Genomic DNA, 17,624 nt, shown 5'->3' on the forward strand with positions numbered 1-17,624 from the left:
AAAGAGGACATTCCTGGCCAAAAGTACTACTATAAAACATAGGCCTTGTTTTGGAAAAGAAATTTCTCAGGATGTACGTTTGCAGCTAAGCATTGTATGACAGTGAATTGTGGAAAAACGAGAAAAAAGAGAATCGGAGCGTGTGAGAAGTGTTGCTATAGAAGGTTGTTTAACATAAGACGGACGAATCACATGGGGAATGAAGCGATTCTTGGCAGAAGCTGCGAAAAAAAAGGAACACACGGATTACACCGACAAGAAAAAGGGGCGGGATGACAGGATATTATGCTTAAGGGCATAACTTCCGTGATACAATGGGGAGCTGTAGATGGTGACACCAACAACTATGGATAAAGGGATGCAAAGTTGAAGGTCAGTGCCCATGTACCATCATGTGTCATTTCCTGTTATAAGCTCGCTGACATAAATACTTATGAAACAGGTAGGCCTTAGGCAATCATAATGTCAGTTGGTTACAAAACAGAATGAATAAGATATCAGATCTCAACAATATGGAAGTAAGAACAGGCAGGCCTTGGTTAAAAAGAATTCCAGCTAATCCAAATTATGTAACAGATCTTAATTAAAAAGAGAACAAGTAGAACTTCAATACTGGAAAGGTAAATCCTGTGATAATAAGCAGTTTAATAAATATCCAAACTTTGCTTTTCTTTTCACAGGTTTCCGCCTTAAAACACTGAAGGACAAGTAAATTTAAATTTCAGTCAGTTCATTCTCGTCGACGAGAACTACCCCACAATAATAATTTACAGCACATCTAACAGATAATGAACCTCTGTTCACCAATCACCACTGGACCACGCAACACGACTGCTAGTGCCTAGTGCACCGCTTTAACGGTGCACCATTAAGCGTTATGCCAAATCATCAGCCAAAACTATTCGTTTCTCGCTCAGCAGAGCTTAAATAGCTTTTACGCCTTAATATAGTTACATTCTGAAGTAAGCCACCTTAACGGGGCTAAATCTGAATAGACACCACTTATTCTAGGTGACTAATCAGTACACTACCTTAAGGGAACGTTGTGCACTCAACCTAACTTACAATTAGGGGATATCCCTATTGGGCACAAGAAAATTTCTTACACTCGTACTTTTAATTTAATTGAACACAAACCTGGCAGACAGTATGAAAGGGCCACTACAACTGCGCTTCATCAAATCACAAAATCATCAGTTCTTTGCTCACGCTGAATGTGACAAACAGGCGTCTTGGTATATTTCACTAGGATACGTACGAAATGTAATTCTTCCACAGGCATTGCCGCTAATGGCGTAACCCTCCGCTTTTATCGCCGTGGCGCCCAAAAAACAAGTATGGACAAGAACATCAAATGCAATCTTACACGACCAACACACATGCGTATAACCAGTAGTAAGTTCCGCCATAGGAATGTAAAACGCCGCTGTAGGACACTTACAGCAATTAACACAGGGAGAGAGAGAGAGAGAGAGAGAGAGAGAGAGAGAGTGAGAGAGAGAAAGGGGGGGGGGGGTGAGAGAGAATGAACGGCAACGTCTTGGTATTAGCCTAAAGCCAGATGCAGAATAACAGGAATATCTACATCTACATCTACATCTACATTGATACTCCGCAAGCCACCCAACGGTGTGTGGCGGAGGGCACTTTACGTGCCACTGTCATTACCTCCCTTTCCTGTTCCAGTCGCGTATGGTTCGCGGGAAGAACGACTGTCTGAAAGCCTCCGTGCGCGCTCTAATCTCTCTAATTTTACATTCGTGATCTCCTCGGGAGGTATAAGTAGGGGGAAGCAATATAAGCAATATATTCGATACCTCATCCAGAAACGCACCCTCTCGAAACCTGGCGAGCAAGCTACACCGCGATGCAGAGCGCCTCTCTTGCAGAGTCTGCCACTTGAGTTTATTAAACATCTCCGTAACGCTATCACGGTTACCAAATAACCCTGTGACGAAACGCGCCGCTCTTCTTTGGATCTTCTCTATCTCCTCCGTCAGACCGATCTGGTACGGATCCCACACCGTGCGACAACGCCGGAACAACTGAAGTCCGTGTTAACACATGGCACCACACACAGACAACACTAACCTTGTTCCGCGCTTGTTGATGGTGCATAAGACCCACCACACGAAGTCAGTAGTTAATCTGTAGCATCTCCTGCCCAGATGCTTCCACAGAATTCTTCTTGATCGCTGCACATGCAACAGCACCTCTTTTCACAATAAGATGATTTCTCTAACCAATAGTGAACACTCGCCAAAACAGCAAGGCCAAGGAGTTCGCAGTAACAGCAACTATGCAACAAAATGCGAACTGCACGCCACTCAAATTTTCGCCGACCGAAGCGTGTCTACGGAAAACTACCACCAACTACGGCGACAACACTGCAATCTCAACACAAATGGTCTACATTCAGTAAGCTGGTATACGTCTTTTGCATCAGGAACCCCGCACACGATTTTAATATCTTCCGATCAAAAAATCGTGCGGAGTGCACAGAGCAAAAACTGGAGAGCAAAGATGCGGCCATGAACACCTGTCTGGTCAGGCTACGCACGAAGAACGCACTCGAATTCAGCCACGAAAGGCGACGCCAGCTACCCTGTCACGGGTCAGACGTTAAAGACAGTAGGGGAAGACAGCAATAGAAATGTATCCAATGAATACCTGAGGACATAGGGAGCAGTGCTACTCTGAGGTGAGCGTAATTCGCAGCGGGCCCCACCGACCTCGCCAGAAAGCCTATGACTCAAAATAAAGGCTCTTTACGTGCTTCTAACTCATCATATGCAACGTACTCATTGAACAAGGACATGTCTAACAACCAGTCGAACAAGCAGGATTTTGCAGTATGAGATTTTCACTCTGCAGCGGAGAGTGCGCTGATATGAAACTTCCTGGCAGATTAAAACTGTTGCCGGAGAACTTCTGTAAAGTTTGGAAGGTAGGAGACGAGATACTGGCAGAAGTAAAGCTGTGGGTATCTGGCGTGAGTCGTGCTTCGGTAGCTCAGTTGGTAGAGCACTTGCCCGCGAAAGGCAAAGGTCCTGAGTTCGAGTCTCGGTCGGGCACACAGTTTTAATCTGCCAGGAAGTTTCAGGATTTTGCAGTGTTTGTCTCAGCCGTGGACCATATCCAAGTCATCGCGCTTATTCTTAAAACACAATGGAATAAATAAATATAGCATAGTTGAGTATAAGAAAGCATTTGGATCACTGGAGAAGTTTTAGCGATAATGAAAGTGGTTATGATTCCTAGTGTCATTCAGAAGTACTTAATCTTCATGCAGTCCTATTTACTAGCAGGCAACGACATTGTTGGAGTAGATTAAACTCCCATAACCATGAAAATAGCAGCAGCCGAATGATTTCGCCAGGAGGAAACAATATTTCCGAAGTTAATTAATCTTGGATTGGATCACTGTTCGGAAACTAACTCGTATTCTGTATATCAACAACAGCTTTGAGGCTGTAAGCGTTTCTCACTGTCTTTCTGATCAATCCAAATCATAAAATTCCATTTTTTCTTTATTTTCACTTCTTTGTTGTTGCTGTCGTTGCCTAATAGGCTGCAGGTGCCGTTAGCTTCGTTGTTTAGTGATTTTTTTTTCTTGCTTACCATTTATCACAAATTCTTGCAGCTCTGAAGTGAACAGAGCTGCCGCTAGCACGTCGTTGGCGACATTCAAATATTTTCTGTTTTTTACGTACAGGGCGAAGTATCTCTGTTCGTGTACTATGGCTTGATTTCCGTTCTGTGGTCAGTGTGTTCTTCAAAACTTACTGAGATCTTAAGTTTCGTACGTTCTGTGTTCTACCATCACAAGTGCTTTCCCCGCTTGCTACGGTATTAATAAGATTACGCGTTACTTCCAGCATAATTATTCCGTTGAATGTGATGATTTTCATCCTTGTTTAGTTATTCATTGTCTCCCTAGACAAGATACGATTGTAATGAAATGAGTTCCAGTTGTAGAAATTTATCGCACACTACTGTAACGAATATTGACGGAAAGAAATTTGAGGAAACATCGGGAGCTCATTTGACAGGCGGCAAATCAGCGGAACGATACGAATTATTCCAGTCGCGTCGTTCGTTTTCAGCCGCGAATCAATGCATCGTCATACCGCAGATCCATAGCAGAATTTCAGTACCGAACAGACAGCTACGCTAACTGTGCATTTCCATATTCTTCATTTCGTGCGCTCGCGGCAGCTCCCTATTTGCGTAATTAATCCGTACGAGTTCCTGGAAATTGGATAAATTATTCAGACCTTTTGCACGGGCTAATTACCATTCTAATCAACAACAGCAAAACAAGAGTGCGCTCCGCATGTACCTGGGAAGCGTTGCGGAGTTGTAGCAATTTTAAACGAAGATTTATGTCACGAGCCAAGGGGTGCTTTATTACGGTAATCTGGGTGGGTGCAGCTAGCATGATTGGATTGTGTTTTAACGTGACGTCACGTTGAATGATTGCAAATGCGTGCGCGGTTACGCTCGCACAGTGTTTTGTTGTTACCGGCACTGAGGGGGGCCGTCATTCTGCATGGTTAGAGTGCCACGCCCTGCATTGGGCACAGGAAGCATAGTACAGAACGGAAGTGTTTGTGACATGGACCCGTATAATGTTAAGACGTCCAGATATTGCCGTAACTAAATAACAAATGTAGGGCATTTGGGAAAAGAGAGATGAATTTCTTTATAATGGGACTAAATGAAATCTATGTGGTTTATCACGCAGATTTTCCAGTAATTTCCTTATAATTGCTAATTATCGAATAGTTCTTGGTGTAGTGTTCATACGAGGTGAATCTAATGTATGTAGGTTATTTTACACGATCAGAAAAAGATCGCGTTGTAAATATTGAATCACCTCTAGATATGAAGGTGTTCTGAAAAGTACTGCCTCCCAATTTTTTATCCTGTTCTCATTATCGGTTAAGGTATTAAATGTCATGCATATTACTCGGTCGACTCTCCCGCTTAATTGCAACACATTGACGCTTGAAGGCTCCAAAATGTAGCGTGCAACGTGGTAGTGTGTACCGTAACTATATCGGTTATATCGGTGCATTAGACACTCTTAGAATATTGGGAGCACGAATTCGAAGAGTACGTCCACACATGGACCCCTCTCCCTATTATGACAGTGCTAGACGACACACGAGCACTCCGACATCTGCAAGATCGCCTTGGGTTCGCTGTCGTAGATCATTCTCCATACAGTGCCGAGTTGGCCCCATCCGATATTCACATGTTTCCAAAACGTAAAGAACAACTTCCAGAACTTCACTTTGATAGTGATGAGGCGGTTGAAGCGGAGGTGAGGTTGTGGCTTCGTCATGGAAGTCAACCTTTCTATAGTTACTAGGGTGACTCTGTTGAGAGATAAATATGTAGGAACTAGAGCTGTTCTCTACCAAAACTGTCGGTAGTTTTGGTTCGCTACATAAATGACGCAGTAAATGGTAGAATTAGTAGCATTGGTGGGGAAAGAAAGCTACATGAATGTGTAAGAGAGAAACTGGGGACTGATGACTTTTTTTGTTTATTATTTGTTTGGTTGTTTTTTGTGCGCATAAGTAGAACCGCATATCACTCAGTAATAGTGCACTTTGTATAAGTAACAAAAATTAAAGTTTGTTTTATTTAAAAAGTTTTATGAGTTTTCACATAAAATAATTCGGAGACTGTCCTTTTGAGCACACCCGCGTACTCCCTAAAAATAAATACGACCCTTTACAAACTACAAACAGACTTGGAACAGATTGCAACACAGAAGTCTTTCTAATTTAAAAACTAAAAGTAGAAGGAAATCTGGCAATACTCACATTCAGTGATTTAAGGGCTACACTCTTTCGGCAATAACGTAACCGAATAGTGATGGATCTGTTCGCCTATTTAAACGCAATAGGTGTCCGCACTCGATAGCTGAGTGGTCAGCGCGACAGAATGTCAATCCTAAGGGCCCGTGTTCGATTCCCGGCTGGGTCGGAGATATTCTTCGCTCAGGGACTGGGTGTTGTGTTATCATAATCATCATCATTTCACCCCCATCGACGCGCAAGTCGCCGAAGTGGCGTCAAATCGAAAGACTTGCACCCGGCGAGCGGTCTACCCGATGGGAGGCCCTCGTCACACGACTACACGATAGGTTACATTTATTTGTGTCGAAGATCAACTACCAGTCCCTGATACAATCCTCCATCCTCTGCATGTCTTTATGGATTTAGCTACATTATCCTGGCTTTGCAACCTTTCATATAGACAACCGTATCTTCTGCGGCAAGCCTCATAGAGCTCCCGACTTTGTTCATTGGATCTCCTAATGTATAATGTAAATGTCCCTGTAACACTCCGTGCGGATGCTCAAGAAAGATACTTTTACATCTGTCGAATGCTATCCAAAGCAATAAGTGTATTATCCAAATTCCAAAATTGGATTCTCTGTCATTATGCATTAGGTCGTCCACGTTACCCACATGGTGTTTTGATCAGAAAGGGAAGGAAGCTAAGCCAACGTGCAGTAGGTACGTCTGCTGGGGATCTTCGTCCGAGAGGTGGAGGAGGCCCTGCCTGAGGCTGTCGTGGATGCAGGATGCAATCATCTGCTAGTTGTGGTTCACGGCTGCACCGGTGACGGCTGTCTGTTGGGATCTGCGGCCAGTTCATACGAGTGACTGGAAGACTCTGGCTTCGTGCGAGAGTGCAAGCAGATCACCCAGTTTGCAGCAATGTCCCCAGAGTTGATCGGGTTCCTTTGGTTTGGAGCCGAGTGGAGTGTCTCAATAAAAGGCTCTGTGGCGGTCTTGGCCGCATATTTATGGACGTGCATTTATCATGTGGAGAATTGTAGGGCTCCCCTTGTTAGGCGTGCGATATACAAAGGAAGCAGATACTCGGGTGGTAGAGTACTTTTGGAGTGCACATGTGGTTTTTGTTAGGCTAGGCGTTAGTTTCAGGTACTCTGAATATTCGACAAGCGGGTAGAGAAACCAGACGGCGTTTACAGTAAAGACTTATTGACCGTCAAAATTTTATCAGTTAACTGTCGCAGTATTCGTAATAGAGTTCCCGAACTTGTTGCCCTCTAGGAAATTAGTCACGCTCAAATTATTGTCGGGACTAAGATCTGGTGAAATCCGAAATAGAAAGTTCGGAAATATTAAGGAAGCCATGGAAAATATAAGGTAAGAATAAGTTAAACGCAACATCAAGGGGAGACTTCATTGCAGCCTACAAAAATATTGTATCTATTGAGGTCGAATTGGAGTGCGACTGTGGAGCTATCTGGAGGCGTGTGGGACTTCCAGGTTAAATCAAACTATTTACTGGATGTTTTTAGTGGCCAACCGATTCCGTTGAGACAGTTTCACAGTCATTCAAAGGAAGTCTACACTCTGAAGGGCGGAAATACTCTGTCTATGCAATTTTAGTTGCAGACGACTTAAACCTACCGATTATAGTATGGTACAGTAAAGTATAGATTTATCGCAGGGGTACTTTTGAAAAACTGTCTTGAACAGATAGTTAGAACACCTACACGCAGGGGAAATATTTTAGATCTTGTAGCTATAAACAGGCCTGACCTTGCCGACGGTGTCAGTCTAGAGACAGAAATTAGTGATGCTGATGTCATCGCAACTACGATGGTAATCAAAGTTAAAAAGTCAGTCAAGAAGGTTAGGAGAATATTTTTGTTAAAAGGAGCGTCCCACTTGTTAGTGTCCCAATTAAACAGTGAATGGACATCATTTAGTTACAGTATGATAGACGTAGAGGAATTACGAGCAAATCTTAAATGGATTGTAAAGCACGCTCTGGAGTAGTATATGACGAGTAAGTGGATTAAGAACAGAAACGATCCATGGTGATTTAATAACAAAACTTAGGATAATATTGAAAAAGAAAAGACTGTTGCACTCCTAGTTCGAACGAGAGCGCGCAAATGAAAACAGTCTAAAGTTAGCAGAGATCAATGCGTCTGTAAACAGATCGACGCGCGAAGCATACAGAAACTACCACCGTGATACATTAGCAAAAGATGTTGGCGATAGGCCGAGAAAATTCTGATCCTACGTAAGATCGCTAAGTGGTTCGAAGGCTTCCATTCAGTCACTCGTTAAGCAGTCTGGTGTGCCAATAGAAGACAGCAAAAGGAAAGCTGAAGTATCAAATTTGGCGTTTAAGGAATCATTCACGGAGGAGGATCGTACAAACATATCGTCGTTAGACCGTTGTAATGACTCCCGTACGGGGAAGCTAATACCAGACGTCCCCGCCGTAGAAAAGCAGCTGAAAAAGATGAAAATATATAAGTCACCAGGTGCAGATGGAATCGTAATTCGGTTTTACAAAGATTACTCTATGCCTTTGGTCCCTTACTTAGCTTGCAGGTGTTGCGAATCTCTCACCAAGCACTAAGTCCCAAGCGACTGGAAAAACCGCATGTGATTCCTTTATATAATAATGGTAAGAGAACGGACCCGTAAAATTGCACATCAGCATCCTTAACATCGGTTTGCTGCAGTATACTTGAACATAGGCTCATTTAGAATGTAATAAATTTTCTCGAGACGAAAAGCATTTGTCCACAAATCAGAACGCATTTAGAAATCATCGCTCGTCTAAAACTGAGCTTACCCTTTTTTCACATGATACCCTGCGAACCGTGGGTGAAGGGCAAGAGGTGGATTCCATACGCCTCGTTTTTCGAAAAGCGCCTTACAAGTTTTCGCGCACCTTTCGTTAGCTGTTGATGTAGTAGAGAAATTTAAATAGTTTATGAAATGGGTTAATAACAGTGGAAAGGTAAAAATGATGATGTCAGTATATATATATATATATATATATATATATATATATATATATATATATATATATATATATATGTGTGTGTGTGTGTGTGTGTGTCTATGGGTGTTTGTATGAACTTTCGTTTGTGAGGTATGGGAGTGAGTTAGAGGGTGGGTGAATGGGTGGGTACAAAGACACATGTTTAATTCTAAGTCTTATCTGCTCATATAATGTACACTGAAGCGAAAACGGTTCAAATGGCTCTGAGCACTATGGGAATTAACTACTGTGGTCATCAGTCCCCTAGAACTTAGAACTACTTAAACCTAACTAACCTAAGGACATCACACACATCCATGCCCGAGGCATGATTCGAACCTGCGACCGTAGCAGTCGCGCGGTTCCGGACTGCGCGCCTAGAACCGCTAGACCACCGCGGCCGGCACACTGAAGCGCCAAAGAAACTGGTATAGGTATGCTTATTCGAATACAGAGGTATGAAAACAGGCAGAAAACGGTTCTGCGGTAGGCAACGTCTACACAATACAAGTGCCTGGCGCAGTTGTGAGAACGGTTACTGCTCCTGAAATGGCAGGTTATCAAGATTTAAGTGAGTTTGAATGTGGTGTTATAGTCGGCGCACGAGCGATGGGAGACATCATCACCGCGGTAGCGATGAAGTGGGGATTTATCCGTACGATCATTTCACGAGTGTACTGTGAATATGCGGAATCCGGTAAAACACCAAACCTCTGACATCGCTACGGTCGCAAAAAAGTCTTGCAAGAACAAGACCAACGGCGAGAGGCTGAAGAGAATCGCTCAACGTCACAGAAGTGCAACCCATCCGAAAATGTCTGCAGATTTCAGTGCTGGGCCATCAACAAGTCTCAGCACGCGAACCATTCAATGAAACATCATCGATATGGGCTTTCGGAGAAGAAGGCCAACTCGTGCAACCTTGATGATTGCACGGCACAAAGCTTTACGCCTCGCCTGGGCCCGTCAACACCTACAATGGACTGGAAACATATTGCGTGGTTGGACGAGTCTCGTTTCAAATTGTATCGAGCGGATGGACGTGTACGGATATGGAGACAAATTCGTGAATCCATGGACTCTTCATGTCAGCAGGGGCTGTTCAAGCTGGTGGAGGCTCTGTAATGGTGTGAGGCGCGTGCAGTTGGAGTGATATAGGACCTCTGATAAGTCCAGGTACGACTCTGACAGGTGACACGTAAGTAAGCATCCTGTCTGATCATCTGCATCCATTCATGTCCATTGTGCATTCCGATGGACTTGGGCAATTCCAGCAGGACAATGCTACAACCCACACGCCTAGAATTGCTACAGAGTGACTCCAGGAACACTCTTCTGTGTTCGAACACTTCCGCTGGCCACCAAACTCCCCAGGCATGAACGTTATTGGGCATATCTGGGATGTCTTGCAACGTGCTGTTCAGAAGCGGTCTCCACCGCTCGTACTCATACGGATTTCTGGACAGCTCTGCAAGATTTATGGTGTCAATTCCCTCCAGCACTACTTCAGACGTTAGTCTAGTCCATGCCACGTAGTCCTGCGGCACTTCTGCGTGCTCGTGGGGGTCCTACACGGTGTTAGGCAGGTGTGCCAGTTTCTTTGGCTATTACGTGTAATTTAGAGTAGTGAAACGGGAATTTACTGCACACGTTCCTAGTTAACGGCACATAATGCAATTTTCCACCAACAAATATTATAGTACAGTGCTTAAAAGTGCGGTATAATCTATCCTATTCATCTCTGTTCCGTAAATCTTGATTCACCAATATCCAATAGCATATCGACAGGTGTCAATATTTATTTATTTGTTTAATCTCGAAATAAGGAAGGATGTATACAGTATTTTAGGTAAAAACATTTTCCTTTTACCTTTGCATTATGTCTGCACAAGAGGAATTTGCGGTACCGTGTGTTTTTTGCGATGCGCGGAAAAACAGAGATTATTAGCGTACCAGGAGTACAGTGATATCCAGAGCAAAGATTGAGATCGGAGTAACGAGGACAGTGTCAGCGATGACGTAATACTCAAATACGTCAGTTGATGACCCTCCCACGTGGCATTCATGGTGGTAAGTTGCAGACGATTCAAGATGAACAATTTTCAGTCGCTGAAGAACAACCACACAGGATCATATTCACAGAAATTATTCGCTGATTGTGTACCTTGGAGGAGAGGTACCTTGTACGCAATGTATTAGGTGTAGTGCAACTATTACAAATGAGTTTACATGGCAGAGTAGCCTGAGTATCAGTATAAAGAGCCTACGCTTTTGTTATCGGTTTAAGTAAAAGCGTGGCATATGCTACTTCGTCAATGCTACAAGATTATTCCATCCGAAACTGAATGTCGCATTAAAAAAAATGATGATTGTTAGTAGAAGGAAAGTGGGCACACACACACACACACACACACACACACACACACACACACACACACACACACACATAAGCACAAGCACGTGAATTATCAGAGCAAATGAAATAACTTGTTATCATGCAGCTGTCAATGTAAATTACGAGCGTTGTAACTTGTCAGCATTATTTATTTACCTTTTATGTAACGGCCTTAAGCCAGAATTGGCACTCAAGTGATTTATTTTAACAGTAACTCTTTTTCTCGGTCGACCAAAGCTGACCTTTTCATCATTCAGAATATGCCACCTACTTACACAAGGAATCAATAAAGAGAGAATTCATAATCAAAATGAACTCTTTGATCTATCAGATTTCTAATTACTTATAGAGCAACAAACAAAATTTGTACAGCAAGAGACAGTGATACATGTTCAAAATTTTACAGTTGATCTTTAGTACAGGATCACAGTTTGATTCAGTAATAGAGAGGTTCCGCTAAAATTATTAGTCAGATGTTCGATATCGTCACGAGGAGCGTTAGCTGAAATGACCAGAGTCACATAATCAATTCATGCACAACGTTTTAGCTGTACATTCTGCTCTCCAGTACCGGCACAGGCAGTAAATCAACAGCACACAGAACACCCTTCAGTAGGTAAGTATCCTAAGGCTCTGTCATGCATCACATGCACACACATACTGCTATTATCCTCCACGCCATAAACTAAAGCACGTAAGCAGGATGGTGTACAGAACCCACCAATAATGGTGCCACTGAATCGCCGTAAGCGACAGATGTCTGTTATCTCTCTAGTAACCTTAGCTCAAACACGGACGTTGAACTGTTGGTGATGAAACGAACTCAGTATTCTGTTGAGATACGCATAGACAAATGGACAACAGATTCCTCGTAAGGAGCAGTCGAACAAAATCGTAGGTAGCTGTTTATCAATTCAAAAGTACTCACCATAACTGTTAATAAATTTACCACAATCTGCGATAAGACGGTGAACGCCTTCATGGGAAAGTACACACATCAAAAAAAGTTTTGCACCACCTCGGTTCCGTGAGTTCCGGAACCTGTACAGAAAATTGGAACAGAGATCAACATAAACATCCGCCCTTTCTATTGCTCATGAAAATCATACATAGCATGTTGTATTAGCATACAGCGAGACCTTCAGAGATGATGGTCCAGATTGCTGTACACACCTGTACCTCTAATACCCAGTACCACGTCCTCTTGTATTGATGCACTCCTATATTCGCCGTGCCGTACTATCCACAAGTTCATCAAGGCACTGTGGGTCCAGATTGTCCCACTCCTCAACGGCGATTCGGCGTAGATACCTCAGAGCGATTGGTGGGTCACATCGTCCACAAACAGCCCTATTCAATTTATCCCAGGCATTTTCGATAGGGTTCATGTCTGGAGAACATGCTGGCCACTCTAGTCAAGCGATGTCGTTATCCTTAAGAATGTCATTAACAAGATGTGCACGATGGGGGTCCGAATTGTCGTCCACGAAGAAGAATGCCTCGCAAATATGCTGCCGATACGGTTGCACTATCGGTCGGAGGATGGCATTCACGTATAGTACAGCCGATACGTCGCCTTCTATGACCACCAGCGGCGTACGTAGGCCCCACATAATGCCACCTCAAAACAGAAGGGAACCTCCACCTTGCTGCACTCGCTGGACAATCTGGCTAAGGCGCTCAGCCTGACCAGCTTACTTCCAAATACGTCTCCGACTATTGTCTGGTTGAAGGCACATGCGACACTCATCGGCGAAGAGAACGTGATGCCGAGCCTGAGCGGTGTAATCGGCATGCTGTTAGGCTTCTGTACCGCGCTCCACGGTGTCGTTGTTGCAAAGATCAACCTTACTAACCATGGACGTCGGGAGTGAAGTTGCGGGTCGTGCAGCCTATTGCCCACAATTTGGGTCGTAACACGACGTCCTGTGGCTGTACGGAAAGCATTACTCAACATGGTGACGTTGCTGTCAGGGTTCCTCCGAGCCAAAATCCGTAGGTAGCGGTCATCCACTGCAGTAGTAGCCCTTGTTACCGACAGTTCCTGTCTCTCTGTTTCTCCTCCATGTCCGAACAACATCGCTTTGATTCACTCCAAGACGCCTGGACCCTTCCCTTGTTGAGAGCCCTTCCTGGCACAAAGTAACAATGCGGACGCGATCGAACCCTGGTATTGACAGTCTAGGCATGTCCGAACTACAGACGAGCCATGTACCTCCATAGTCGAATGATGGGAACTGATCGGCTGTCGGACGCCCTCCGTCTAATAGGCGCTGCCCATGTATGGTTGTTTACATCTTTGGGCGGGTTTAGTGACATCTCTGAACAGTCAAGGGGACTGTGTCTGTGGTATAATATCCACAGTCAACGTCTGTTTTCAGGAGTTCTGGGAACCGAGGTGATGCAAAACTTCTTTTGATGTGTGTATTAGCGATTGCCTAAGGAATCATGGTTCTACTCAACTGTGCACTTCTTCTTCCGAAGCAAGAATGTCTCTTGTCTGGGCTCCAAAAATATGGAAATCACATGGGGAGAGATCGGAACTGTATAAAGGATCTGTAAGGCCTTCCCAGCGTAGCTTTTGCAGCGTAGTCGAAACAACCTTGGCAACACGTGTGCATGTCACCGATTTGTTTCGAACGAAGCGGTGCACACCTGGGTACAACCGTGTTTCTGTAGGCTACCGCCAATGTTTCCCTATGAAAGCATTTTCCGTCTTGTCTCATAGTGGGATAAATGTACTAACACTTACTGCGATTACATTTGAAATAACTTACTTTTCTACCATGTGGCTTGTTTTCATTTGACTGCTCTTTATATTACATTGATGCAGTCCCTACCGAAAGCCCTTTCATTAATAAAGAAATCTGATGAAGGAAGTCTCACAGTGGCAGTGCTCTGTTGTGTAAGCAACAATGGAACTTCTCTCACAGGTAAAATAAATAATGCTGCACTCTGACGAATCCATTTGATATTTTTTATTCACGGTTACAAAAGTCTTAGGCTGTAGTTGCTTAATAAATTTCCTGGTGATTTGATGAGTGATCAGAAAATTTTCATTAATTTCTTGACTTGCTTTTCTTAATACGAAGGATGGGACACTAACACCTATTCAGAAGCACGTCCTCCATTTATACTACGAGTTGTAATGAGAACTGTTAGGGGTCACAGACAGATATTGCCTGTGTTAAGTGGTATTTACATGTGTAATTCAAATCCATCCTCTGTAATGCTGTCCGATATGCAAAATGTCGACATTCTTTGTAGCTCAATACTCAACAAAGCCAACTATAGTCGCAGTAAAGGTGATCGTATTAGAAAGTAAGCAGCAACGTCCCAGGAAAAAGTAATATGCGTTGTCTTCTTAGAAAGTCGATCGCTCAAAATTCTTCCGGGCACGTGCAACGGTTTAATGGTAGCATCACTGGACTTGTAATAAATGAGGAAGAGGGAAGAATGACTTGTGGTAACTAAGAAGGCGACAAACGGTTGTTGAGAAATGCTGAAGCCAACTAAGCCATGGTGTAAAAATTACGTGAAGAAGTCTCGCGATGTCCATGATGTTACGGTTCGACTTTACAGCCCAAATAAGAAGCACCATTCACACAATAAACATTTGATGCACATAAATCTGCTATTATGCATCTTGATTTGTCCAGAGATATCAATCGATATTCGTTGATTTCTTGTAATGTCATCTTTTGAAAATGTCTTAGTTATAGAAATCTGAGAAGATAGTCACTCAGTTTCTACTGATTCAGCTGCTCCTATCAGCCACCTCACCAAGAAGCCTCTTATGGTGTGCGTATAGTGCACCCTAATTTTTCGAAGAAGGACATTTTGTTTTAATTCATACAAGTTTTAACTAGCGATCACGTCCGGACGACAGAATGTGGTTACCAAGAAGGGACACACCGTCTGACATGTACGATTAAACTAGGCGTATTCTAGTTTACTTTCCGTCTATTCTTTAAAAAAAAATTATTAATGTTCATTGACAATAATCTCAGCTCATCCCATCTTCTGATGCTAACCTTTGAGCTTATATCCAAAGAATTCAAGGAAAATGCCCGCGATTCACGTAACTGGACTTGCTCGCTGGCTTTATACGTGATCACTTCTTTGACCCAGAGTTGTCGATCAGCGGTCTTCATCAGAGTCGGCTCAATGAACGAAAGATAATAAATGTTTTATTGTGATATTTTGAAAACCAATTTAGTTTGCGAGGTCGATATGTAAACACAGTTACTGGAATACTAGTTTCGACGTTATGTATTACGATCCTCAGATCCCCAAATCCGGGCTGTAGTAGCTACACCATACAATGCGAACACCATTCTGTCACATGAGAACTGTATTTACAATATGCATAAAAGAGTCGAGGCATTGCATGTGAGAACGTTGGTGTAACCTTTTTCTGACGTAGTAAGCAGTGCCCGGTTTTATGAATTTGAGAATGGCAACTCATATTTCCGCAACTAATAACCCATTAATTGCATTTACATAGTGATCTTGGTAAAGAAACTGGCTTTCGGAAGAACACTACAATACAAAATTATAGATCGCCTCCTGCACTGACTGATCGTATCGAGTAACAATAATAAATACTGCTAGCGATTTAGACGAAAAATACATTTCAGTACACATTATGACGGTGGACTTGTACAAGGGATTTCACTCGTTTATAAATAAAGGTGAAGAATTTTGTAAAATACTAGTGGATTACATTGGCGAAACGTTGTTCGCACATATTACATCGTCACTCAGTTCTATCAAAAGTGCACCATAAAAGTGACTATTGACGTTCAGTTCTCGCTAAACGTTTAGTGAGTGACAGTTTACAGATAAGGACATCGGAACACACACTTTCGATATCTCTTTCTGTATCATTCTGTGTCTTAAATAGCAGGCCGCTGCAGGTTTGGTCATAACTTCTCTTTACCTTGTCGGGTAATACACACATATTGCCGGACGGAGTGGCCGAGCCGTTCTAGGCCCTTCAGTCTGGAATCACGCGACCGCTACGGTCGCAGGTTCGAATCCTGCCTCGGGCATGGCTGTGTGTGATGTCCTTAAGTTAGTTAGGTTTAAGTAGTTCTAAGTTCTAGGGGAGTGATGACCTCAGATGTTGAGTCCCATAGTGCTCAGAGCCATTTGAACCAATACACACATATTGCCACAAAAATAAACGGCGACCCTGGTCGAGAGATCTACAGATACAATGCGAGCGTTCATATATCCTTGACATGTTAGATTTCTAACAATTCAAAATAAGTAGATGAGCAGACGTACTCTAAACCATCCGCGATCAGAAGAACACTGGAGGCGATCAAAATTTGGGCAGTAGTTATACCATCTCACATTAAAAGTGAAGGAAACGCATGGTGCCGGGTATAAGACACCTGTGCTGTGCAGAGCGCTCACGAAAACACCGCTCCTCTGTGCACAATGTTACAGAACACGCAATATGTGCAAACGTTGCAAAGTGCTTACCAGTGCGAACGGCATGTCTGCGAGAAGCGGTCAGTCAGTCGGCCGCTGGAGGCCGTGTCTCGAACGGGATTGAGTGCGTCGCGCCTGGGCAGATAACCCGCACCAAGAGCTACGATAAGAAGGCGCCCGCCTCCCAAAATTTATCTCCCACGCCACGCCGAACGACCGTCAAGGATGAACTGGCGCACAGCTTCTCCACGCACGACTGTTTCAACGTCAAGCGGACTAGTACATCGATCACTAACATATCTGCATTCAGGATTAAACTGGGGTTAGTAGTTTCACAAACAAAGCGTGACGATAACAAGGAGATAACTGCAACTGCAGCTGGTTTCCGCTTACACTACAGAAAGTTATCATAAGGGCGGCAGAGGCTAAGCACATCCTCTCAGTGAATTCTTTTGGTTTATTTCGTCTTATTAGTGGTTGCCCGCGCAATAATATTTCGTCTCCTGCATTTGTGAAACAACAACCCGAACGTTTCGTGGCCAAGTCGAGATAACCACAAATAATTATTTATATATTCGTTAACCTTGTCAGAGACTATATCCGCGTAACACTAACAACTGTTTAAAAGACGTCACATTCCACTCATGGGTGGAGTAGCTTTTATATTGCTATTGTAATTTCAGCATTATGCCATTGTCAAGAAAAGTAAATAGATGCTATTTCACATCACAGATGTAACAGTACCTAATGCCAGTTAACAATTCATAGCCGGCCAGTGTGGCCGAGCGGTTCGAGGCGCTGCAGTCTGGACCCGCGCGACCGCTACGGTCGCAGGTTCGAATCCTGCCTCGCACAGGGATGTGTGTGATGTCCTTAGGTCAGTTAGGTTTAAGCAGTACTAAGTTCTAGGGGACTGATGACCTCAGCAGTTAAGTTCCATAGTGCT

General features: G+C 43.5%; 1 protein-coding gene across 1 annotated transcript in view; it reads right to left on the minus strand.

Annotated features, from left to right (window-relative positions):
* LOC126457348 (tetra-peptide repeat homeobox protein 1-like) overlaps positions 1 to 16,933 on the minus strand; it is a 30,209-nt gene extending 13,276 nt beyond the window's left edge. The window contains exon 1 of the mRNA XM_050093576.1: positions 16,730 to 16,933. Coding sequence (XP_049949533.1) covers positions 16,730 to 16,744 — 15 coding nt within the window. The 5' untranslated portion in view covers positions 16,745 to 16,933. The remainder of the gene's footprint in view (positions 1 to 16,729) is intronic.
* Positions 16,934 to 17,624: the final 691 nt, after the last annotated feature.

This window comes from Schistocerca serialis, chromosome 1 (genome assembly GCF_023864345.2).
Source record: "Schistocerca serialis cubense isolate TAMUIC-IGC-003099 chromosome 1, iqSchSeri2.2, whole genome shotgun sequence".
Classification (NCBI taxonomy): domain Eukaryota; kingdom Metazoa; phylum Arthropoda; class Insecta; order Orthoptera; family Acrididae; genus Schistocerca; species Schistocerca serialis.